The sequence below is a fragment of the Chamaea fasciata genome, unplaced genomic scaffold (genome assembly GCF_029207755.1).
Source record: "Chamaea fasciata isolate MVZ Bird 193981 ecotype frontalis unplaced genomic scaffold, bChaFas1.0.hap1 SCAF_15, whole genome shotgun sequence".
Classification (NCBI taxonomy): Eukaryota; Metazoa; Chordata; class Aves; order Passeriformes; family Sylviidae; genus Chamaea; species Chamaea fasciata.
The window spans coordinates 973,468-998,351 of record NW_027094100.1 but is presented as its reverse complement, the minus strand read 5'-3'; the positions used below and the strand labels follow the sequence as shown (position 1 = coordinate 998,351).

At 54.3% G+C, this 24,884-nt stretch overlaps 1 protein-coding gene across 3 annotated transcripts in view; it reads left to right on the top strand.

Moving 5' to 3' along the window:
- The window catches only part of ARHGAP26 (Rho GTPase activating protein 26), a 97,460-nt gene that overhangs the window by 62,854 nt on the left and 9,722 nt on the right, over nt 1-24,884 (top strand). For all 3 annotated transcript variants that reach the window (XM_066197506.1, XM_066197505.1, XM_066197507.1), the window contains exons 18-20: nt 7,328-7,487; nt 8,872-9,010; nt 13,162-13,315. In XM_066197506.1, the coding sequence (XP_066053603.1) occupies nt 7,328-7,487; nt 8,872-9,010; nt 13,162-13,315 (453 nt within the window). The remainder of the gene's footprint in view (nt 1-7,327; nt 7,488-8,871; nt 9,011-13,161; nt 13,316-24,884) is intronic.

The following is a 24,884-nucleotide window of genomic DNA, read 5'->3' as shown; positions in this document are numbered from 1 at the left end:
GATGCGTGAATGATCCCTGGCCTGCAGAATCACAGAAAGGTTGGGGTTGGGAGGGACATTTAAAGGCCATCTTGTTCCAACCCTGGTGTCTGTGGCAGGGAGCACAGAACTGGGGCAGTGAGGGGTGTTTCCAATCGTTGGGCAAAACCTTGTCCCACTGGCGAAGGCGAGGGAAGCATTTCTCCTGCTGTTGTTCACATCGTTAATTCTGAAAGCTGCTTGTTCCTCTATTCCCTTTCTTCCAACACCGTCTTCTAGGAATTCAGTGTTCTGGAGGGATGAGCTCCAACCTTGCATTTGTGAAGTGAAGGAGCTCCAAAATCCCTCTAAGGAAAAAAAAAAAAAGGTCGACCCCCCTCTGTTGCTCTTCCCTATGGGCACTGCACTCGTGCGAAGGTGCAGGTGCGCACCAGGCACCTCCTGCACGTGGCCCTGTGACCTGGCTCTGGCTTGGAATGGCTCCCTGTGGGGACGTGGGAGCTGCACTTGCTCACCCCGGTGCTGTTGCTGCTGGGAGCTCTCTGGGAGCCCGTTTACTTTGGCTCTTTTCCATGCAGCAGGTTGGAGACTCCGGCGCGGTGCTCGCCGCGGCGGCAGGTCTTTCAAAGGATTCCTTGTTAAGCCAGACCTGCTGCGTGGGGCTCTCCTTGCCCTGCTGCCCGTGTGGGTTTGTTATTGCAATGTGGCAGCGCCACTGAGCTCTGGTTTTGGAGGAAGACCTGCCCGTGCAGCAGGGCTGTGCCGAGGTGCTGGGGCTGGCACTGGGGTGGCAGTGGCACAGTTCGCAGCCGTGGCAGGCCCTGTTCCAGCCCCGTCCTCAGGGGCGTTTGAGCGTGAGGCCCCTTTGCTGGCTGTGTTTGTGCAGGTGGAAACCATGGTGACATTTAACAGCAGCTCTGGCCGTGCCTGTGCTTTTCACCGGGGTGTCAGTGGAAACCTGCAGTGCCGGGCACAGGGAATGTGCCAGCCCGGTGCCACTCGGCCCTGGGCTGAGGGTTGGTGAGCAGGGCTGGGGTCACTCTGAGATCCCCCTCAAGTTCAGCTTGCCCAAAGCTGGAGAGGATGGCTTTGGAAACCCCTCTGGCTCAGTCTGGGAAGCCTGAGCCGGAGCAGGATTGAGCTCCCTGCGTGTTTCCCTGCAAGTCGCAGCACGTTTGGTATTCGCGCTGATCTGGCTCGCTGATACTGAACCTCACATTTGGCCTCCGAGTCTTCTCAGTGCAACATGAGCCCCCTTTTTTTTCTTCCCTGGGAGTGAACCCAGGCATCCAGCTGTGGCCAGATCCACCCGGGAGAAAAAGCAAGTCTTGTTGGAGCAAGTCAGAGCGCCCGGAATCAGTGCAGGCACAGGTTTAGTCCCAGCTGAGCAGGGAACCCGAGAGCTGCAAGGGTTTTGCATTCAGCGAGTTTCCCCTTGTCTTTACTGGGAGGTTTTGTCATGGTGATCTGTCCTTCTGGATCTGCTGGCCTCCATGTGCATTCCTCGGGCTTGGCTTTCCTCTCTGGAGGGGTGGGGCTGGGGAAGCTGTGGAGCCGTGAGCCCAGGGCCTGCAGACAGCAGGGTTTGTCATATTCCCAGTGTTCCCAGTTCCCCCAGTGGCCAGGTTTGCTCCTGTGGCCCTTGCAGAGCTCCCTGCACCCAGAGCAGCCTGAGGAGTGCAGGCATGTCCAGAGCCTCGATGAGCAGGTGGGATGGAGGGATGGTGCTGCAATGTGGAATGTGCCGTTTCTGTGCATGTGTGCTCCGGCTTGGGAGCCATGGAATCTTTAAAGTTGGAAAAACCCACCTAGATCATCATCTCCAGCCATTCCCCCAGCACTGCCAAGGCCCACATCCCCAGGTGCCACATCCACGTGGCTTTTGAGCACAGGATAAAGCAGAGCTGGTTGCGCTCCCTGCTTCTCCACGGCCGTCTGCCAGCAGCCACTGCAGACCAGTGTCCCTTGTCACCTCTCCCATGCACGTGTGCTTTTTAGGAACGGTTTAGGAATGTGTGATTGATTGATTGAACTGCCTGGGACACCAGTGGGTGCTGCTGCAGCTGGAATTGCATCACTGGTTTCACCAGCTCTGTGCTGGGTGCCAGTCACGACATTCCTGCAATAAACACCTGCTGTGTTCCCGGCCATCAGCCACATTCCCGAGGCTGGGAAACCCACCGTGGCTTTGAGTGAGAAGTGAGTCATCCCCAGGGAGCTGCAGGGCCACCATCTCTGGGGACACAGCTCCGCCAGCCCCTTGGAGAGGGGGGAAGCTGAGTGGCGGCCAGCCCAGCCCCTCTTCCCTCTCCACCTCTGCGCTCATCAGCCACAGCCCAATTAGACTCAATAATGTGCAGGGATGAGTTAAATGCACCCAGGAACATTTCCCAGAACTCATTAGATTGTATCCGATAAATGCCCCCAATTGTGTGTGCTCAGGCTGCCCTGTCTGTCTGTCTGTCTGTCTGTGTGTCCCTGGTGAGGTCCAGGTTGCAGGGCTGGGGCTGGGGGCTGCTCTCTGATAAATGCCCCCAGTTGTGTGTGCTCAGGCTGCCCTGTCTGTCTGTCTGTCTGTCTGTGTGTCCCTGGTGAGGTCCAGGTTGCAGGGCTGGGGCTGGGGGCTGCTCTCCGATAAATGCCCCCAATTGTGTGTGCTCAGGCTGCCCTGTCTGTCTGTCTGTCTGTCTGTGTGTCCCTGGTGAGGTCCAGGTTGCAGGGCTGGGGCTGGGGGCTGCAGGGTCCCAGCTGTGCCTGCTGGACAAAGCCCAGCCCTGCTGAGCCTCCCCAGGCAGGGGCTGTGCTGCCCCAGGGGCATTTCTGGAGCGTGTCCAGGGACAGAGCGGAGCTGTGGAAGGGCCTGGAGCACCAGGAGCAGCTGAGGGAGCTGGGAAAAGGGGTCAGCCTGGACAAAAAAAGGCTCAGAAGGGACCTTCTGGCTCTCCACAGCTCCCTGACAGGAGGTTGTAGGTAAGTGAGTGGGAGGCAGCCTCTTTTCCTGGGTAACAAGTGACAGGACAAGAGGGAGTGTCCTCAGGTTATAGTAGGGGAGGTTCAGGTTGGACATTCAGGAAAATTCCTTCCTTGAAAGGGTTGTCCAGCCCTGTCACAGGCTGCCCAGGGAAGTGGTGGAGTCACCATTGCTGGAGGGGTTTAAAGCTGTGTAGATGAGGATATTGCTTAGTGGTGGCCTTGGCAGGGCTGGCGGAGCAGTTGGGCTCGATGATCTCGGAGGGCTTTTCCCACCTGAATGATTCCATGATTCTTTGCACACACTTGGTGGGAACAAGGCTGCTGGCTCTGGTGCCACAGATGCCTCTCCACCCCATGTGCTGCTGCCTCTGCTCCCTCTGCTTTTTACCTTCCCTGTATGTCCACAGTCAAAGGTGTTTAATTTCTATGGAACTACCCAGAGCAGCCTAAATAATTTTGGGGGTCGCTGGCCTCTGTGTGGTTGGCTTTTCACGTTAAGCAGAAGCTCTGCTGGTCGTGGCAGATGGGAGATGGATTTTTACCTGTAGCAAGAGGAATGAGCTGCATTATTTTCCATCCAGTGAGGACTTGCTAGGCCAGCCACAGCAAGCACTTTGATTGCAAAGGTTTGTCCCAGGCATGGAAATAGAAACACTCCAGACTTTGCTTTTGTTCCCTTCAGCTGGTTTTTTGCTCAGAGATTTTGTTCTGAATCAGGAAAGATATTTGAACTAATAATGGCACTTTTGGCTGAGGTTCAGATACATGCATTCTGTATATAAAATACATGTTTATATATAAAATACACACACAGCAGTTCATGCATATGTATAAATACATCTATAAAATACACGGAGGAAGTCATTCCAGACACGGGAGGCAGGAGTTCCGTGGGAGCGGAGCCAGGAGCCCCTGTGGCACCCACTGGAGCTCCAACCACGCTGGAATATTTACTGTTCCCTGCTTCCCCTGCACTGAACCTTGGCTACCAATTAGCCCGTATTAAATTGTGTTTGGTCATGGCAGTGATTATACAGTATCCAAGCAACCCGGGTTTAATCTAATTTAACACCCAACATGGATTTACTCCGCTCCTGCTCTCCTTTGTTTTGCCGAAAGGGAGTGAGACGGGAGCGGTGTCCAGGGACGCCCCGGGGGTGGCCTGGGGGACAGAGCTCCCTGGGCCTGGGCTGTCCCCAGGGCATGGCAGGGCTCAGTCCCAGTGGCACCAGCAGCTGCTGCCAGTGTCCTGCAGAGCTGCTGGGTCGGCACCAAGTGGGTCAGGTGTTGATGGAGCTGCTGGCTGGTGAGGCTGAGCACAGACCTCCCCCTGGCCAAGGGGCTCTGGGTGTCCCTCGCCCCCAGGCTGATCCCCAAGGGATGTGGGAACCGTGGTGGGAACCATCGTGTGCTGCCAGGAGAAGGATCTGCCCCACTGTGAGCCCTGAGCAGGAGTGAAGTCTGCACGTTCCTCCATTCGCTGTTGCCTTCTCCTGTGCTGGGAGTGACTCCTGTGAAAGGGGGAGCAGAAAAAGGACCCATAGAGATGAACGCCAGTGCAGTTCTCTCAGAGTGCATCAGGGGCCGGAAAGAAACAGCAGGTTAAAAGGAAAATACAGTGACTGCTTGGAAAACTTGTAAAGAGCAGCTCAGGAATGGCACTGACAGTCCCTGCTGAACAGCCGGGGCATTAAGCCCACTTTGGGCTGAGAGCACCCATCTTTAGAAACTGCGGCGTTATTTCCTAGCACAAAGGATGATGAAGAGGTATAATTTAGAGTAAATTATCCTGTGGGTAATGGATGGGGAATTTGGAGGATGTGAAAGGTGAATCATGTTTTGGAGCACGGCTGTGGTGACCCGGTACAGGGATAGCTATTGCTGGAAAAGTACCTGGGGTGCAGAGCAGGAGTTCGCGTGCTACTGAGCTTTATTCCAGAAAGGAGCCAGATTGCACAGCTGCAGAACAGCTCCCAAACTTCCAGAGGCAAAGTAAAGTACCCTGAGCAGGGGTCTGGTGGTGGAGGCGAGGGCCGGCACCCTGTGGGTGAGTGGACATTCCCTGGGCAGGCCCGTGGCTGGTGCTGTGGGACCATGTCCTGCCTGGGAAGCCATTAATAGCCCAGTCTGAAATAATTACCAAGACCACGCTCAGCTGCCTCCCTGTAATGAGCTGATGACAGTGCAATTTATTAGAGTGATGTAGGACATGGTAACGGTAATGAGAAATGGAGGCACCTAATTTTGTGCGACTTAGATCAATTCAGTTGTTTTTTTTATAAATGAACATTGTTTTACTAACCACAGAAGATCATTAAAATTATTATTTTATTAGTGCTTTTGAAAGCCATTTGGGCTGCAGCTGCGTTTTTCCATATCCAATTAGGAGCATGTGAAGTGTGTCTGAAATGCAGTTTTTGCAATGCAAAAATGTCATTGGGATTTGTGAGTGATGTGGGGGGTAGGTTTGAATCCCTACGTAAATATTGTTTAGTATATATATTGGTTCTTGCTGGGCTTGTCCTGCCTTTCTTGCTGCTCCATGAGGTTGTGACTCCCTGGGGAGAGTTTGTCTCCCCTCCCAGCTTGGTGGTGCTGGCATGGCCACGAGCAGCTTGGCGAGCTCTTGGCTGCGATGAGGATGAGGATGAGGATGGGGAGAGGCTCTGTGCCCGCCCAGGGGTGGAGATGGCCAGCCTGGCTGGGTGGCAGCGTGAGCAGCACGTCCCCTCTGCCGAGGTTGTCATCTCTGGGGCAGCCCATCAGCCGTTTACTGACAGCGGAGATTTCCCGCAGGCTCTGATCAAATATTCAGAGCTTCCTGGCAGGGGGGGGAGTTACGGGTAAGGGGGAGGTCCTGCCAGCTCCCAAGGGCTTGGGCCGGGGCCTCCCCACTCTCAGGTTGGATCCCAAGCAGACTCAGTGGAGGGGACAGCTCTGCCTGTTCTCCAGGGAGGAAACGTGCACCAGCCTGAGGCTTCTTGCCCAGGCAGTGAGTAGGGCTGATGTTGCTGTTGGGGGCAGCTAAACCCCCAACCCTGAGCCCCCTTGTGATGAGGCCCCTGGCTGCTGCCTGAGCTGGATGTAGGGATGAGTTCCTTGCTGGTTCAGGTGAGATTTGGATGGAAAAGGATGGAAAGCATCTTTTTATTACTATTATTTTTTTAGCCAGCCTGGGCTTGCAGTGTGCTGAAATACGCTGAGCTTGCGCACAAATGTCTTGACCCCAAGATCAATGGTAGAAACTCACGGCAATAAATTCTGGGGTCAGTCCAGCAAGCGAGTCTGAGCCTCACTGCGTGCTGGCCTGCTGCATTTGTCCAGGGAAACGGGAGAGAAAGTGAAGGGAAAGACACTAAAACCCCCTCAGGCTACAAGTGTGGGAGCACAGAGCCTGAAGGCATCACAGCTCCAGGTTGAAGAGGTCAGGAGCAAACCACAAGAAAGGTTTCTGGAGGCAGGGCTGCACTGCAGGTCACAGGTGCCATGGATGTGTCCCCTGTGACTCAGCAGTGTCCAGGGCACTGTCCCAGCCTCAGCCAGGGCTCCCTGGACAGCCCAGCACGGCCAGGGGACACCTGCCTGTGTCCCTGTGGCTGTGTCCCCTCGGGGTGAGGCAGAGCAGAGGACATATCCCATTTAGGGCTGCTGGGGCTTTGCACCCCTGAGATGAGGTGCCAGCTGGAGCTGCTCCAGGGTCACCCCTCAACCACCGTAAGCAGGGTGCCACATCCTCCGTGTGAGCTGCTGCACTTTGCTGAGCTGCTCTGTGCCCTCCTGTGAACTAAAAGAGATGGAGGTGGTGAGGGGGAAGGCTTGGGTGTCCCTGTGTCCCCGTGTCCCCGTCTTGTGGGGCATACCCGTGCCACGGAGGAGGGAACACATGGGGCACGGGGATCTGGGGGCAAAGCCCCATTTGGCCTCCCAGCCAGCCTGGCTGGGCCAGATGGGACTGACCTCTGGTGCTGGAATGGCTGGGAAGGAATTGGCCTTTGGAACATATGAGGTCACTCATTGAGTTGGAGAGCAGCGCGTGTCAGAGGTCCAACAATTTGTTTTCAGAAGGGCTTTAAGCATTAATGATTCAAGATGTTTTCCTGGGAGTGGTTTGCAGCATGAGGCTCGGTGGCTGGCGTGGGGTTGAGGTTTTGTGGGATTAGTCAGTTCATGGAGGCTGAAAGGTCTCCAGGAGCACAACAGTTAAATTTGTACTTTTCCACATGGCTGAGCCTTCAAGGAGCTCACCAGGAGTGTGAAAAGTGTAAACAGCGTTGTAAGCCTTGTGCCAGCCATGAGGCAGGGAAGGCAGGGAGGGGGTTCCCTGGGGATTAGTTCCATCACCTACTTCATTTTCTTTCTCTTTTTTATTTCCCAGAGTTGCAGATAATCACAAGCAGAACCTGATGACTGTTGCTAATCTGGGTGTGGTGTTTGGGCCGACGCTGCTTCGACCTCAGGAGGAAACGGTCGCTGCCATTATGGACATCAAATTCCAGAACATTGTGATTGAAATTTTAATAGAAAACCATGAGAAGGTAACGGCTTCCCTCGCCTCTTTCGTGTCAGTAGTTTATGGAAGGGAGTTGGTCTGTCTTTGCCCATGGCAGCCCCTCTCCCAGGCCCCCTCTCTCCCCGTGGCCAGTGGCACCACGGTGGGGCTGTGCCGGGGAGGGGGCAGCTGGCACCTCGTTTTTGGGCTGTAGTTGTGTAACCAGTGCTGCTGGTAGCCAGCCTTGTTTATGGTCATCCCAGCGTGAGTCAGCATGGCTGTGTCTCCATCACAGAAGTTCCCTTTCTCCCCTCTTCCCACTGTTTAATGGCAATTTGTCCTTGGTTTCAAGAGAGATAAACGCTAAGCAAACCAGTGATCAGTGCACCTTGGCTGGCTCCTGCTTTGCTGACTAAATCCAGGTTTAACCAAGTGCTGGCTTTATCCACAGTGTTGATCTGCATCCTGATGCATTTGTGTGTTTGTTGGCCGTGGATGTTGTGGTCTGTCAGTGGAGCAGTGGTGGCTCAGTGGGGCCGAGGTCCTGGCTGTCCCTCCCTGGCTATATATACTAAAAAACCCCAATTTTCTTCTAAATGCAGCCACTTCCCTGATTATGATCTTTTGTTAGTCTGGTTTTGATTGGAAAGGAGTAACGGATTTGGGCAGCGAAGGCAGAAGTAGAAACGAGCTTGCCCTGGCTGGGATGGCATCTCAGCTCTAAGTCCGCATCCAGTTCTGTCTTGAACAGAGAGCTGTGCCAACATGTGCTTTTCCTATTGGGAAAGCCTGGCCATGCCAGTTGTCTGTCTGGCAGGGGCAGATAGGGCAGGAAGGACACTGAGGAGCGGGTTTAATGGACGCAGCAATGGAGAGAGACTTTGAGAGAGCTCGTCTGGAGGGGTCACTGCCCTTGTCTGAGCCTGGGGGTCCAGGAAAGGAACAATCCATAACCAAATAGCAGCAACCAACCAGGCTGCTGCTCTTTGGCTTCGTGCAGTTTTAGAATTTTATCCCCTTGAGAAAAATGTGATTACTCAGTTTTCTGACAGCTGTGGCTGGAAGTTGCAAAGACTTTCCCAAGCTGGTCTGCAGCCGTGGGAGCGGGGGCGCCGGGGTCACGCAGTGGGGGGCACTGGCTGCTCTGTCTGGGCTGCTCATCATCACCTGCACCCCCAGAAAGTCAGCAGAGTGCCAGAGTGTCAGGGTTCTTCACAGCTTGCACTGTGCATCTTGGGTGAAAAAAAAAAGAGGAGTGCAGACAGAGCGGGAATGTGGAATTTAGGAATCTGTCCCCGAAACGTTGCCCTGTTGTGGCTGCGTGTCTTCTTCAGAGGCTGCGCTGTGGAGCCGCGCAGCCCAGGCAGGTGGGCAGCTGTCCTGTTCCACGGGGTGATGCCAAAGAACAAGTTGTTTATTATTTTTACCAGATATTCAACACGGTGCCAGAGGCCCCGGCGTCGAACTCGCAGCTGCTGTTATCCCGCAAGAAGAGCACGGAGTCGAAGCCTCCCTCGTGCAGCGAGCGGCCGCTGACGCTCTTCCACACGCCCCAGCCCAACGAGAAGCGTGAGTGCCCTCCCAGCCCTCCAGCTCTGCCCCAGTCATGCCTACCAGGCTGCCATTCCCGTGCACTTTTCCCGCTGTCAGTGGAAGGGATGATTCCATGACAGGGCCAGGCTTTGGTTTCCTCTGCTGTCGCGTTGGCGGGGAGTGGAATCTCCGCTGGCATCCAAGCCCTTACCCGGGGCTCTGCATGGGGCTGCCTCAGCACGGGATAAAGTGTTGCTGTCCCCTCCCCACCTGACGGGCCCCTGCGTGTCCCCTTCTCATGTTCCTGGGCCCGTCATCGCTGCCATCAGCTGCCAGGAGCCGGGTGCCACACCTGTGGCAGGGGCAGCCGCCCGCCGGCGTCCCCGCAGGGCGGCCCTTTTGGGATGCCCTCGGGCACTTTGCCTTTTACAGACAGGAAAACTCGGCCAGGAGGTTCGGCATTTTCCCGAGGATTATGTACCATGGCAGTTCAAAAATGTTGGAGCTCATCTTTCCATTTCTGTCACTAATTGATGCTCCAGATATTTGGGTGAAAGAGCCAAGGCCCCAGCCCTGCTCGCGGGGTGGCAGAAATGTGTCTGCTCAGGCTGTTGTTTCGTGTTACAGAGTAAACGCAATTCCCAGCCCTGTGGTTCTTCCTGCCCATGTGCTCCTGGGGCCAGCCAGCTGCACACAGGGAGCTCTCCCAGTTTGGTCAAAAAAGCAGGGGAGTCTCGTGGTGAGCAGGACAAGACAAGTGGAGCAAGGAGCAGGGAAGGGCTGGGGATGGCCAGCTCCCCAGGGTGCACAGAGTGGTCGCTGTGGACTTTGCTGACTCTCAAAACATGTGGGTTTGTCTGATTGAGTTACTGTTAATTACCAGGCACTCTCCTTTCGGCGGGCGTCGGAAAGATCCGCGTGGGTTTGAGGAAGCAGTGGTGGCCCCAGAGCGTGCTCTGGAAATGGTGTGGGACGACTCTCGGTGCAGCCTCAAATATCAAAACTTTCAGCCCAGGAATTTATTTGCTGCTAACTAAGCAGTGGCTTGTCAGCCTCCAGGCTCTCTGGGCTGCCAGAGCCTCCGTGTGCCATCCTCCCCATGCCTGGGAGAGGAACTCATCTCGTTTCTTTATTTCTGCATTTATTTATTCCCACGAGTAGCAACATTTTCTTGGTTTTCCTCCTGACAGCCTATAACCTCCTGTGTCTTTGGGAAGTCACTGCTGTTTTATTTGCCTTCCCTGCTGCACATCACGAGAAATATGTGAGGTTTCTTTCTTCTTCTTTTCTTCTTCCTTTCCTTCCTTGCTGGTCTGGAGACAGACCAAGGCTCTTAAGTCAGGGTGAAGCACAAGGGCTTAGTCAGCAGCTCAAGTCCAGCTGAGCACCACAGAAATTGAAAGTTGAAATTGAAGCTAGAAATGTTCTACATGGGTGCAGGGAGCACATTTTTTAAGACTGGGAGCAGTTTGACATGAAAAGAAGTGGAGTGGGACAGTGGATTTTCCATCACTTGAAATCTATTCATCAAAGTCCAATATCTTTCTGAGATTTTTCAGTAGCATTCATCATACCAAGCTGTGACTAAGTCAGAAATTACCATGTTCTACACACAGGGAGCAGATCAGATAATCATGATTAATCTATGATTATAGTGATTATTTCGTTGTTAAACATTCACATTTTTATCCGCACCTGACCCGGGGAGTAGCTCTTGTGACACGAGTGTCACCAACACAGCAAACACCATTTTGTTCCTTATCAGTTCTTTTGCCGTCCCCTCTCTGGTCCCTGGGGTCACTGTCACCAAAGTGCCCTGGATCAGTTATCAGAGCCCTGCCCCAGCACGGTGTTATTGGAGACAGAGGCTCCAGTGGCTCTGCCTGCCTGACTTCCCACTGGAGATATGAAGTTTGGGCAAGGGGTGAAAGGCTCTTCTTTTCTTTGCATGCTGGAAATGCTCTTGAGCTGACGGGCAGCTCTGCTCTTGTTGCTGTAAGACCAAATTAAATCTTCCAGCAAAGGATCCTTCACTTGAGCTTTCAAAAACATGAGGCAAAGTACGGTTTCAGCCTTTTAAAAAGGAGGAAATCAAATAAAGCAGGAGTTTCAGATTCTGCCATTGCTCTCCCTTCCCCTAGAGCTGAGGCTCAGTTCTGTGGCCGATGGGGACTCTGAGCCTGCTCTTGGCTCGTGGGCTGCTGTGGAGATTAGAGGGACAATCCACACTGAGCTGCCAAGCTTATGGAGCTTATTCCCAGCCTTCAGCCTTGGGCAGAAGATGTTTGCAAATAATAACCTGGTGTCAGTCCACTCTGGGGCTCAGGGCCTGGGGCTCAGCACAGGCCGTCCCTGCTCTTGGCCAGCTCTGTACAGGTGGCCTCTCGTGGGCTGCCTCAAACCTGCTCTGGCAGGTGCGAAACCAGAGGGATTTGGGGTTTTTAGGTCCTTAGACAGCTGAATTTCTTTCTTGTTTCATCTGCTGGCTATCACATCTGCCTGGCAGTATTTTTGGAGGTCAGTGCTCTGCTTTTCTTCGTTTTTCCCTCTTTGCCTCCTCTATGGATCATCTTTTTCCTCACAAGGTGCTGGTGCCCTCTGAGCCCTGAGGGTTCAGCTTTCTCAGAGCTGGGGACAGGGAAATGTCTGTGCAGCTTGTTCCCAAGGTGGCTCATGGCAGATGAAGATTAATGAAATCCAGTTTCAGGAACACGTTGACGTGTATCAGCATCACGCATCCTCGGCTCATCTCTGGAAGATAAACTCACCCTGAGCTAAACCAAGCCCTGTCCTGCTGCCCTGCAGGTGTTGCTTCTGTCCAGGTACCTGGGAAATGCAGCAGCTCCAGAGAAGGAGCAGGACAAGGAGCCTTGGACGCTGCTCTGGGCAGCCACAATCCTTTGGCTGACGCGGCATTTCCCTTTGGAGTGGTGGCAGAGCTGCCCCAACACCCCAAGACAACCCTCCTGCCAGGCTGTCTTACAGGCAGTTCTTTCTGCCGTATGCTCAGGACTAACCTTTCACACAACCCAGCAGTTCCTCTTGCACTCTTTTACCCCCTTTTATATGTGCACAGGATACAATTTAATATTGCACATTCTCACTCAAAACGAAGGTGGAGTTTAAAGAGATTGAGAGCCAGGATTCCCTACCACTACATGCTTTTGGGCTGTAGTTTGCACAGCATTATTGTGCACTGGAAAAATAATTTTGGAAAGAAGTATTCTTGAAGTAGGACTCTGTGTTTTCCAGCTGGTGCCTGTCTTTCAGGAAAGCAGCATCCCAGAAGCAGCCACTCTCTGCCCGGGGCTGCTGTCGTGCCATCAGTGTTGCTAATTGCTTCTCACAACTGCAATTACTGCTCCAATGGCAAAGGCATCTCCTGGAAATGAGTTAATGGGATTTCAGGTGACCTGAGGAGAGGGCCCAGTGCTGTGGTGGCTCTTTGAGATGCACAACACTGTCAGTGCTGCACAAACAACGGGGAGGTCTCTCAGCAGATGCGATGGAGGGAGGTGGGAATCTCTGAGGAGCCCTGGTGTGTCAGCAGAGCAGTGGCAGCACTCCCCCAGCACGGGGGCTTGCCCAGCACATCCAGTTCCACATCAGATACAAAGGCAAACTTCTGCTGCTCTGCATTTCAGAGGAGCTGCGCCAAAATGGAGCAGAGACCCATCCATTTCCCCCTTCAGAACTGACTGGGAAGGAGAAACAGTAGTTGGTGCCAAATGTGAGGCTGAAGCGACTTTAGCTGGGTGATCTGCCCTGTTCCTGATCTAAGGTGTTGTCCTACTTTGTCACCCAAGCACTCCATCCCTTGGGAGCTGATTTCAGTCACAGATCCATTCCTGTACATCGCTTACATTTCAAATTCTTTCAGGTTGTGGCATTTGGGATGCCTTCAGGAATGTGAACTATTAATACCTTAAGAAAAGCGTGTATTTTCCTACTAAAAATGGCGTTCATTTAAAAGTATCTGCATCTTAAACCCAAAAGAGGCAAAGAGCACCCGGTATTTCTTGTGGTTTAGTGTGTGATGTGTCTGTAAGTAACTCTGAGCTCTGGGGAGGTGTCCCTGTTTGCACTGGCACGGGGTTTCCTGGGAATGCTCGATGCCTTCCCAGCCATTTGCTCTTCCCTTCGTCTGCAGTGGCAGCTGATGATTCTTGGGTTTTGGTGTTTTTTAGAGGAGAGCAGGAACAGCATCATCAACTCCAGCCTGGAATCTGTCATCTCTTCAAATGTAAACAGCTTCCTCAACTCCAACAGCGCTCCCCAGCCCAGCCTGAACTCGAGTGATCTTGAACTAGAAGTAATTAAGCCCAACAGGCCAAATTCCCTGTAAGTACAATGGTAATTAGTGTTTTATAGACTCTCCATCCTTAATCTTTAATCAGAGTTGTTTCTTATTCCCAACCTCAGCAGTTTGCTGAAGAATACAATTTAACCTTTTAATTTTTAATGGGCACCAAACATTTGCCCTCCATTTTTAACTGGGTCTGAGCAGTGGAATTAGTTACTCTGGGTTACATCTGCCATCAGTTCCAGCTCTGCTGGTTTTGCCCACGTGGAATATTTCTGAGCAGAGCTCCCCAGTGCTGCCCGGCCCATCTGGTGATAACTCCAGCACACACAAAGGACTTTTCTTCTGAGTTCAATCCTGTGACTGTTGTCAGTACAGTTGATCTCGGGCCAAATCCATGCCGTCGCTTCTGCTATTGCTTCCTTCATCTGGAAAGTTCAAGGGAAAAAACAGTGACCTTAGCAATGGCTCCCTGGGGAGGGCCGGGTTATTTCTGAAGTCCCTGAAGCTGCCGCGGCCGAGCCCTCGCGCGACGGCGGCTCCGCTGGGGGAATTTCCTTCCTGCCGGCCCCGCTGCATTTTCCCACAGAAGCTCCCCTCCCTGCCACGTGAAGATCTGCTCAGATCTCCAGGAGATGAAGCTCCAGGCACACAGGCACGCCCTGGAGCTTCATCTGAGCGGATCTCCAGGAGATGAAGATGCCCCGTGCATCCCCGGGATGGGCGTTGGGAACGCCGCTCCCCTCCCGCAGCACCCCAGTGCAGGGACACCGTCCTTCCCATCCCTCCCACGGCCCCGGACACTCCCAGTTCCCACTGATCCAAAGCAGCCCCCGTGCCCTGAGGGCAGGCAGGGCCATGCCTGGGCTAGCTGGGTGCCAGTGGGGGCTGTGGACGTGGTGATGCTGTTGCCTTGCCTGGGTTGGGGTTGGGGTTTGAGGTGCAGCTCTCACTCCAGTGTTTGGGATGGCTCTCCCAGGCAGGAAGGTAAGTGTGGAACAGACACAGGCTTCATCCAGCTTCACCATCTGCTCTGCTTCCTCATCATCCTCCTGCCACTAAAGCCTGAGCTGCAGCAGCCCCGCAGTGGCCTCTCCTCGGTGTGCCCAGCCCTGTGCCGTGCCTGCTCCAGGGGGATCTTCCCCCAGCAGGAGAGCTGTGGGGGCAGGACAGACCACCCAAAGGTAGGACAACCTCCAGATCAAGGCGGTGCTTTACACACAGTACATACAGAGTAAAGATGCTTCTCTCTCGTGCCTGGTTGAAGCTCTGGAATCAGTCACATCCCATTCCCCCAGCAAGGATGGATTTAGTTTATCCTTCAAAGGGGGAAAAAAAAATGATGTGTCTTATCACAGAACGAGGTTTGTGAGCCTGGGTCTTGCTGGGACCTTACAAGGATTGGTTGCCAAATTCACTTGGAGCTTCTCAGATCCCAACAGTTGCCTTTGCCTAATGATTTATTTCTTAACAGAAGTTACAAAGGAACTCAGCAGAATAACCCAGTTAAAGCTGCGTGAGGCTCTGGGGAGCGGAGGCACCGTGCTGTTCCCGTGGGATTAGGTGAGCGGGCTGGCACTGAACCAGGTGCTTGTGCCAGTTACAGAGCCTTTAGTTCTGTGAGTGAAACAGGGCTGAGCCGGGTGGCACTGGCAGCTCGTGGCTCTGACAGTGCTGGTGCCATTTGGTGCTTTTCCACAAGTCCAGTGATTATGAGATAATTCCTGCACATGCAGGAGCATACAGGGTTTTGGTCTGTGTTGAGCTAAAGGTTGAAATGCAGATCTTAAGGGGGCTAATACCACAGGGCAAATACTCTCTGTGACCCCAAATATTTAAATCAAATGTCTTTAATCCAATCTCTCAGTGAGAAATGAAGCATCTAACTTGATTTTATTCTGATTAAATGTGCGTGGATGTCACTGCCGCCGCTTGCCAGGAGCATGGGCTGTGCCTGTGTTTTTGAGAGCTCCATGGGGTTCTGCCCTCGGTGGGGCTGGGTTTGCAGTGGTGAGGATGAGGAGGGTGAGGAGGGCTGCCAGCAGCGGGTCTGTCCCCAGGCCTGCCCTGCAGGCTGGGCCGGGGCAGGGTGTGTGAATGGTGCCAGTGTCCGGCCGCTCCGCGGGGCTGCCCAAATCACGTCCCCATAAAGACGCTTCTGTTTGTGCAGGCAGCTGAGAAATGTGGGCTTTGCAGGCGGCCTCGGGCAGCCACGCACTCTGCCCCGGGCTGGGGCAGCTGGTGCTGCCCTGGATCTGTGGCCGTGGGGAGGGTCTGGAGGAGCCTTGGGGTTTGTGCTCCTTCAAACACTGCCAAATCCTCTGCTGCTCCTGTGGCACCTATGCCTGAGTTCTGCTTTGGGACTTTGGGGCTTTCTCTTGTGTTCTTCACAGTTTTCTGTAATTTGTAGCTGTGGAGCAGGGCTGTTGTGCTGGGGAGCTGTTCAGGAGGGGCTGTGTCATCGGCTGCTGAGCTGGGAGCCTGTGCTCGTCCCGGCTGGGAAGCTGCAGGGAAAGCGGCTGGGTCATTCTGGTGTTCTTCGTTCCTCCTAAGGAGTCCTGATACTCCTGTGGAGATAACTCCCGTGGATTGCAGGGGGAGGCTCCTTGGAGAGCAAACGTTGAGGCCTGCAGGCCTGGGGTGTTCCTTGTGTCCCGTTTGCGGCCCGGAGCACCGACGTGTCCGAGGTGGCCTTTAAATGTGCCAGCTGTAAATTGTGAGCACCATCTGTGAAGCGAGAGATGTTTGTTTGAGCTTCTGTTTACAAAAGCCCTTGGCTCCCTGCTAAACGCTCGTGTATCCCCCAGGTCTGCTCCGCCGGGAGCTGCGCCAGGTCCCAAATCCCCCTGGTGAGCAAGTGTCACATCCTCCCTCCACTGCTGCAGCTGGGGCTGAGGTCCCTCACCTCGCTGCTGCTCCCCCTGTCCCCCTTCCCAGGGAAATGGGCTCCTTGTGATGTGCTTTCCCTGGAGCACGGTCCAGTCTCCCGTGCAGAGGGAAATCGTTTTGCTGCAAGGCTCAGGCTCTTGCTTCCCAGCCACCAATGGGGCTTTTACGATGGGAATGCATTTATTTATTAGGGCTGGGTTTATTTTTATGGAAAAACTGCTCTGGGCAGGAGTTGTACTGGGTGAGTCAGCAGAGCTGCTGTCCCGTGCCAGGAGCTGTCACTGCCCGAGCACCGGGGCCACCAAACCCTGGGCAGGGATTTATTTGTGTCCAGAGCGGTGCTGGGTTTCTGTGTCCCAGCAGGTTTCTGTGTCCTCTTGGTTTGTGTATCCTGTTGGGTGTCTTCACGCTGCCCCTGCAGACGGCACCTCCCTCAGATAGCAGCCAGGCATGCTGCAGAAAGCAGCGTGTTTCTAGCAGAGATGTGTTCTTCAGCTGAGGCAGGGGAAGGACAAGGGAATGGCTTCATACTGATAGGGCAGGGTTAGATGGGATTTGGGCAGGAATTGTTCCCCGGCAGGGCGGGGAGACCTTGGCACAAGGTGCCCAGAGCAGCTGTGGCTGCCCCTGGATCCCTGGCAGTGTCCAAGGCCAGGCTGGACAGGGCTTGGAGCAGCCTGGGACAGTGGGAGGTGTCCCTGCCATGGCAGGGGTGGCACTGGGTGGTTCCAGCCAAGGAGATACAACCAGTTTCACACCCTTCCCATGTTCATCCGTGCCTCCAGGCCTGCCAGTGTTCCCAGTGCCGGTGCCCATCCTCACCCTCAGGCCCAGGGCACTGGTGGATGGGGCCATGGGCCAGGCTGAACCCCCACACTGCCAGCCCTGGCCCAGGCTGATGCTGCCCCTCCTTCACCCCAGGGACTTGGCATTTAGGGAAATAATAACCTTGGGAAACACAGATTTAGTTAGTGCATGTCTATTTGCATTTAATTTCATTTTCTCACTGACCAAGTATAGCTATTTCTTGCCCTCTGTGGGTATGGAAAGAAATGAGGAGCAGATCTAAGGTCTAGTGGTCATGAAAAAATAACCCAGTTACTCCAAGGAAGAGTGGCTATTCCCACATGAAAAACCTTCATTCGGCATCCCAGTTAAAACTGAACATTTCTCTTTCCATGCCTGAAAACAAAATAATTTTCAAAAATTACTGTCTCCATGAGGGATTTCTCCAAGTGGCTGGGAGGGAGCTGTGGGGCAGGGGACAGCACACCAGAGCCGTGGGACTGGGGTGATGCTGCACCTTCCTCCCATTGCTCCCTTCCTGTGCTGTGCTCTGAAGGCCCTCACCGTCCCAAATCCAAGTGCAGCATCCCAGAATCATGGAACCAACAGCTGCTTTGGTTTGGAATGACCTTCAAGCTCCTCCATCCCATGGGCAGGGACAACTTCCACTATCCCAGGTTGCTCCAAGCCCTGTCCAGCCTGGCCTCGGACACTTCCAGGGATGGGGCAATGGATCAAACAGCAGAGGATAGGATTTCTTTTGGAAAAGATGGTCCCTTAAAAATGCAGGTAACTTGGACTATTATCAGCTGGGTCACGTGAAGGCAAAAGCACGTGAGGTGAAGCAAAGAGACCTTTCAGTGCTGCTGGTTGCTCTCCGGGGGAGCTGGACAGAGCTGCAGGAGAGACCAGGCTGTGCCTGCTGTGCTGTGCCTGCCCATGTGTCCTCGTCCAGAGGGGCTGTGGTGAGCCAGAAATGAGTCCTTGACCTGCCTGACCTCCAGTTCCTCTCCCTGTGCTCCCAGGCCCTTGTTCTGCTGAGCTTTCATGGCTCTCTGCTCGGTGGCTCCTGTTGTTTATATTCCTGAAGAATAATGGCAATTAGAGGTGCGGAGGCACAGGAGCGGGTCCCACCCTCATCCTGCCTTCCCGGCAGCCACTTTGGGAATGTCCCTCAGAAATGGCATCTCTGGGACTTCTGTTTAAGAGATTTGCTCATAAATCAAGTGCTGCTGTCCCTGAGGAACGTGGATTCTCACCCGCTCTCCTCCCACCCTGATATTCAGCCCCACTTGAATTTGGAAAAAGGCCAGGAAAATGCACTGGTGTTTTGTTTTGCTGTGTGTCACTATAAAAACAGTGACTCGTGCTCAGAGGGGTCCAAATCAGGAGGAATTTCTCCATGGAAAGCGTGGTCAGGCCTTGGCAGGGGCTGCCCAGGGAGGTTTGGAGTGCCCATCCCTGGAGGTGGCACTCGGTGCTCTGGGCTGGGGACAAGGTGGAGGTCAGGCACAGCTCAGACTTGATGCTCTTGGAGGTCGTTTCCAGCCTGAATGACTCTGGGATTCCTCCTGGGTGGGAGAGCTGGTGCCCAGGAGGGGCTCCCAGGGGACGGAGCTGCCAGCCTGCTCCAGAGGCTCCCATCTTTGCACAGGACTCTAGGGGCCCTGAGGGCTTCTCACTGAAGCAAAGACGTTTCTATTTCACTCTGATTTCATTTTCTGGTTCTCTGTTCACACGAAATCGCAAAGCAAACCCTGTGCTTGGCTCAGGGGCTCTGCCATGGCCGGGAGCTGCCTGGTGCATTTGGGGTGGGGAACGTGGAACCGCGAGGAAATAGGAACTTGATTAATTGCGAAGCTTTGGGCAAAACAAAGCTGTTTCTTCTTCCTTCCACTGCATTGTGGCCGCCTGGCCGGGAGCCACCGTGGCTCCAGAGCAAGCCAAGAGCTGGGAGAGGCGTGTTGGGGCCAGCAGAGCAGGGCTGGGGCTCCCTGGGGACCCTCCTCTGCTGCTGTGTCCCCTGCTGCCCTTCCTTGGGGGGGATTGACCCCTGAGCACCCCGTGGGTGACTGCAGGGGAGCCCCAGCTGGAAACTGGGGCTGGGGGGAAACGTCTCCCTCCATCCTGCTCCCTGCAGCCACTCCAAGCTCAGCCCAGACCCCAAAACTCGGGTCTTCTGCCTAACCTGGGTTCGGATCGCCAAGGCCAGCCCCGAGGGGCGGATCTTGGGGCTGCCAAACAATAAATGGCGTTTTTGGGGGATTAGGTAAAATCTTGTAATCAGAACAGCCTTATCTAAATTGCTCTTTAAGAGGGGCAGAGCAGTTCCCAGCTGTGGTGCTAGGCTGGGCCAGGAGGTTTGACACCCCAGTATCTGTGGTTCCAGCAGAGTGGGATGGCTGGAGCTGGTGCAAGAGCTGCCCTGGGTGGTCCCCAACCCTGGGTCGTCAACCCAGGCTTTTGCTGCTTGAAGTGTTTCCTTCCAGGCAGGGTCAGAGTACAATTATTTCATCTCCCCTCCCTCCATGCCTCCTCGTGTGGCTGCTCAGGGTTTGCATTTTCTGGGCCTCAGACGGGGTTGGTTTGTGCTCAGGAGGAGCAGAGGTTGCTGCCAGGTTAGAACAGAACCCGCCTCTCTCCCAGTCCTCTTGCTTGAGGAAAGCTCCTAAAATTCCCAGTCTGCTGCTTGGCCGATTCCAGATGACATAGCATTCAAACTATCTTATGACTTATTTATTTTTTTTGGTGCAGGCTGTTGTGAGGGTGTCTGTGTATTTGTTTCTTTTAGAGCAGTGTTAGCTTGGGAGTCCTAGATCATGCCTGTGGTGAGAAAGCTCCGTAAACCAGAGTGAATCAGGGCTCTGGCAAACCTCCTTAAACCTGGCTCATGGAAAACACAGGCAGCAAACTCAGTAGACTCCACAGATAAATATACTTGAGGCTTAGTTGCTGATGGCCATATAATCTTTAAATTTGCATCTCTCTCTCTATATATATAAATATACATGTATATGTGCAGATTTCATAGAGAAGGTTGAACTTTGTGATCTTGGAGGTCTTTTCCAACTTGAATGATTCCGTGCATTCTTTCCCTTGTGCTTAAATAATCCAGGATGTATTTTCTAAGCATCTGTGTCCTTGATGAGGTATTTTAAGATGTGTGGAAAAGGGCAGTGCCTGTGGGCCGCAGGAGCAGGGGTTGGTTTGGGGTGGGCAGAGGGAGGTGACAAATTTCCATTGGAGGTGGGATGTTTCAGGGATATTTGGGTAAGAGAAGCCCCCAGCAGTAGGATCCTGCCTGCTCCATCATCTCTGTGTGCTGCTCTGGGCTCACAGGGGGAAAAGGTGGGATCTGTTTTCCTGCTGTGTGGGCTTTCCACGGGCCCTGGAGTCTGGCACAACAACTGTGCAAAGCTTCAGCTCCTTCGCTTTTCAGTCGGCTCTTGGTCTAGAAACTTTCCACAAATTGAACTTGAAAATGAAGCCAAATATTCTCATAAAACAAATCTCCAGCCCTGTGGCCAGCCCCGTGTGACCCAGTGGTCATATATCAAAACATTTTCTCCCAGCTCATCCGTTCAGACAAAGGTGATTTGTCAGGCTGGGAGCCCTCTGCTAACGGGGGCAGGCTCCCGTCGCTCCTGCCCCAGCACGGATGGCGTGGGGCTGGCTCTGAATCCTCTGCCCTGTCCTGGCCATGGCTCTGCTCCTCTGGGGTCTGGTGTCACAGGGGGTGTGTGAGTGGCCGCAGATGGACAGACGGATGGACGGATAAATGGCCTCTTCGGAGGCTCCACACTCCAGGCCACCCCGCAGCTCCTGCAGCCTGACTCCCTCCATCTGCAGCTTTTCCCAGCGCTGCCCCTCAGGAGGCTCCTCAGATGTTTCTGCCTTTGAAGAGCCCCGTTCTGTTTGGGTGGTGCTCTGGGAACATCTAAGGGTGCTTCTCACAAGCTGAATTAATTTAGGTTTCCTTGCAAGACTTCTAAAAAAGCATCTTAAACTTCAGCGGCACACGATGCTTAAGAGGCAGCATTCTGGAAAGCCTTGGGAGGAAAAAAAAAAAAGGATCTTGCACTCCATTGCTTTTTTAATTCCTGTAATTAGTGTGGAGATCGCTGCATAGCAGCATCTTCTTCAAAGAAACTGCCTCAGACAAATATTGGCTAGTGGAAATTTTACTTTCAAATAGAGCAGGATTTGAAATCCATCCCAGTCGCTGTGGGGGGATGGATGCAGGAATCAAAGATGCTCCACCAAAGCTTTCCCTGGGGCAGGCACAGGCACTCTGTGTGCTGAGCTGCAGTGTGGAGCTCAGGAGCATCATCCTGCTGGCCAGGCCTCTCTTTTTCTCTTTCTCCTCCCCTGCCTGCCCTCCCCCCTTTGATTTTGGGGTCGGGGGTGTTCTGCTTGCCCAGCCTGCTCAGCCCCCACGTCCAGCTCCCTCTCAGTCGGCGTCCGAGTTTCCTTTGGGCAGAATCTCAAGCGTGAGCCCAGCCAAACCTTTCACTGAGCCCGCTGAAAGCAAAATGATGGTACATTAGGTCTTCCTGCCGCCTATAAATGTCACCTCGGATGAAATATGGTAGAGAACCGGCCGAGTGCATTCTTTGGTCCCTCTTTTTTTTTTTCTTAGGGAGACCAAATTCAAAGCCAGGGACGCAGCCCAGCCTCTCCCTTGTAGAAGTCTTTTGACGGCTCCGGGAGTGTTTTTGAGGCGGTGCCGGGCTCCAGGCACACCACCCAGCGCTGGGGATGCTGAGAGCATCCCGGAGCTCCCCCGTGCCCGGCGGCTCCAGCTGCCGGCGCTGGCAGGGGGGACGTGAGCAGGGTTGAGATGGGGACCACCCCTGCCGCCCCATCCCATTTCCCAGCAAAAGGCCGACAATTGCCCGCAAGGCAGCGAGGAGAGCAGGGCTGCTGGCTCGCAGAGACATCGCGTCTCCTCTGAAAGCAGATCCGTGCGCCTCGTTAATCTCCTAAATGAGCTGGAGCTGTCAGGGCAGCGCTCTGCCCTCACCTGGGGGTAACCCGATGCCGCGGCCGCTGTGCAGACCCCGGTGACAGGGCAGTGCTAAGCTGGGACATTGTCAGCAGCCCCAGGGCTGGCCCCGTGCCCCGGCACTGAGGGATGCTGCTGCGGGGAAGGTGTCCTGGCTGGGCAGGGAGAAGGGAACTGCTGGGACAGAGGAGCCCTGAGCCATCTTTTGGTGTTTTCCGCACCCCTTGGGAAAACACGAGTGCCGGCAGCGGTGTCACCGCTGGAGCCGAGGGGAATCCCTCCGGCTTCAGACTGTGCCGAGCTGAGCTGGGGAGGGAGGTGAGGCATGGGAATGGCTCCCTGCTCCAGACAGTGCCCAGGGCTCGTGCTGCAGACCCTGGGGGAGCCCGGGGAGCAGGGAAAGCTTATCCCCTTCTTTGGCCACAAACGTGCTCCGAGGGCTGGAGCCCCTCTGCTCTGGAGCCGGGCGTCCCACTGCCACAGGGCAGAGTTAGACGGGATGTTGGGAAGAAATCCTTCCCTGAATGGACGATGAGCGTGCCCAGAGCAGCTCTGGCTGCCCCCGGATCCCTGGCAGTGTCCAAGGCCGGGCTGGACACTGGGGCTTGGAGCGGCCTGGGACAGTGGAAGGTGCCCCTGCCCATGGCAGGGTGGCACTGGATGAGCTTTAAGGTCCCTTCCAGCCCCTGCTGAAGCAGGAGGTTGGGTTGGAAGTGCTGGGTGGGTGCAGCACAGGGAGGTTTGGGCAAGCGCAAGGAATAAGAAGTGGAAAAATACCCAACCAGTAAAAAGTGAATTGAATGTATTAATCTTTGCTGTATTTGATTACTGGGAAGGGTTCTCCAAGGTTACATGTCCAGCTTGATGGCAGGGAGAGAAATTGAGGCTGGGCCAGTAAACTGGGAGGGTTGTGGTGCTCACACCTCCCAGCTGGGCTGCACGGGGAGGGGCTGGGAGACTGCAGGAGGAGAGTTCTGCTGGTTAGACCTGCTGAGGCAAAAATGTTATTACAAAGTTTGGTGGTTTTAAGTGAAAAAAAAAACCAAGAAAAGATGAAAAAAGAAAGAACAGAACTACCATGGCGTTTCTTTTGATAAATATGATCGAGTTGGGTTGTTTCGGTGTTGTGGTCTTTGGGGTTTGCAGTGAAATGCTCTGATCAGCTCTCGTAACTGGTGTTTGCAGAGTGCTGCAGCGCAAAGCAGCACGGGGCCAAATGGACAAAACCAAATCAGGGAAACCAAGAAAATGCAGAAAACTGTTGTGCAGTGGCTTTACTCGTCCATTATTCTTAAATCACCTTCTCAGGCCCAAGGAGTCCCCATTGTTTTTCCCTCCGTGGGCAGTGTTGGCTCCTCGTGCTGCAGGGAGGAGATTTACATGCTAAAAAATGAGAGTTTGAGCCCATGGTGCTGATGAGGCTCAAAGAAACTGTCTTTGTTCTCTGTTAGGATCTGACCCTGGAAGTGGCCTCCTCTCAAGTTATGTGGGGAATATTCCTTAGCCAGGAACGAATTTTTTACGGTGGGGAATGACTGTTCTGGTCGTTTCCAGAAATTGCTTAAAAATGTGAAAGGAACCTCTCTCCCTTTGGAGAGCTGACAGTGCCAGCTCGTGGGGGGAGTCCCAAAATCTGTGCCCTCCTGGGGTGGTGGCAGAGCACTGTTTTCCTCTGGGGCTCGTGTGGGGCAGAGCAGGCGGATCCCCCGTTGCCTTCCTTGGGCGTCCCTCCTGGCTCCCTGCAGCAGAACGGCTCTGCCAGCCACAGGAGGGCTTGGCCTGGGGAAATAGGGACCAAATGCCCTCACTTTGCACCCAAAACCAGGCTCCCAGGGCAGTGGGGCAGCAAGGGGTGGGTGCTGCAGGGCTGGACCCACCGGAGCCTTGGGCAGGGGTCAGGGCTGTCGTGCCCTGGCTGGCAGCAAGGACAGCGTCCTTCTGTGTCCCTCAGCTTCCCTGCAGCTCCAGGTTCCCAAAAGGAGGTCACCCTCAGCCACAGAGCTCGGGTTGGGCTGCCTGTGGCTGGCAGAGGCAGCTCGGCAGCGCTGCGGGGCCGCCCGGGGCACAGGATGTGTTTAGCTCAAATATTTGATCCTCCCAAACCCCCCCTCCCCCAGCTGAGCTGGGAGCTGTGATCCCACAGGGACTTTAATTTCCTTCGTTTTCCGAGGATCCCATATGGTTGTTGGGGTGGCAGATGGGAGAGTTTTCTTTTCAGGGGGATGGAAGATAGCAGAGCGTTGAATGCCAGAGAGGAGTGAGATTTCTGGAGGGCTGTTGAGTTCTGCTTAATTGCAAACAGAATTTGTTGGTGACTAATGTACCCAGCCTTGCAGCATTATCTCATGTTAGAAGCTGTGGCACGATGGAGAAGCCATGACTAAGACACTGGCTCCTGATTTACCAACACTTCCCTCCTAAACTGCCAGTTTGGCTCCCTGCTGCCACATTACAAGTTTTCTATTAATAATTAAGAACTTTAACACAGTTTGAAAGCACTCGGTTCAGCATCGAACCCTCCAGCCTGATTTTGAGTCTGCTGAGAGCCTTTTGGGCAGAGAGGAAGAGGGAGGGGGGGGTATTGAGGGAGCAGAAAATGCAGCTGCTGTGCAGAAGGTGGAGTGAGATATTGGGCAGGAATTGTTCCCTGGCAGGGTGGGCAGGCCCTGGCACAGGTTCCCAGAGAAGCTGTGGCTGCCCCTGGATCTCTGGCAGTGCCCAAGGCCAGGTTGGACAGGGTTTGGAGCAGTCTGGGACAGTGGAAGGTGTCCCTGCCATGGCAGGAGTGGCACTGGGTGAGCTTTAAGGTCCCTTCCAGCCCCAGCCATTCTCTGTGTCCTGTCCAGGCTGGTTTATGTGGACCCGTGGCTGCCTCCATTCCCTGCCCTGCCCATCTCCCCGTGCCTGTCCCAGTGCTGGGACCCTGG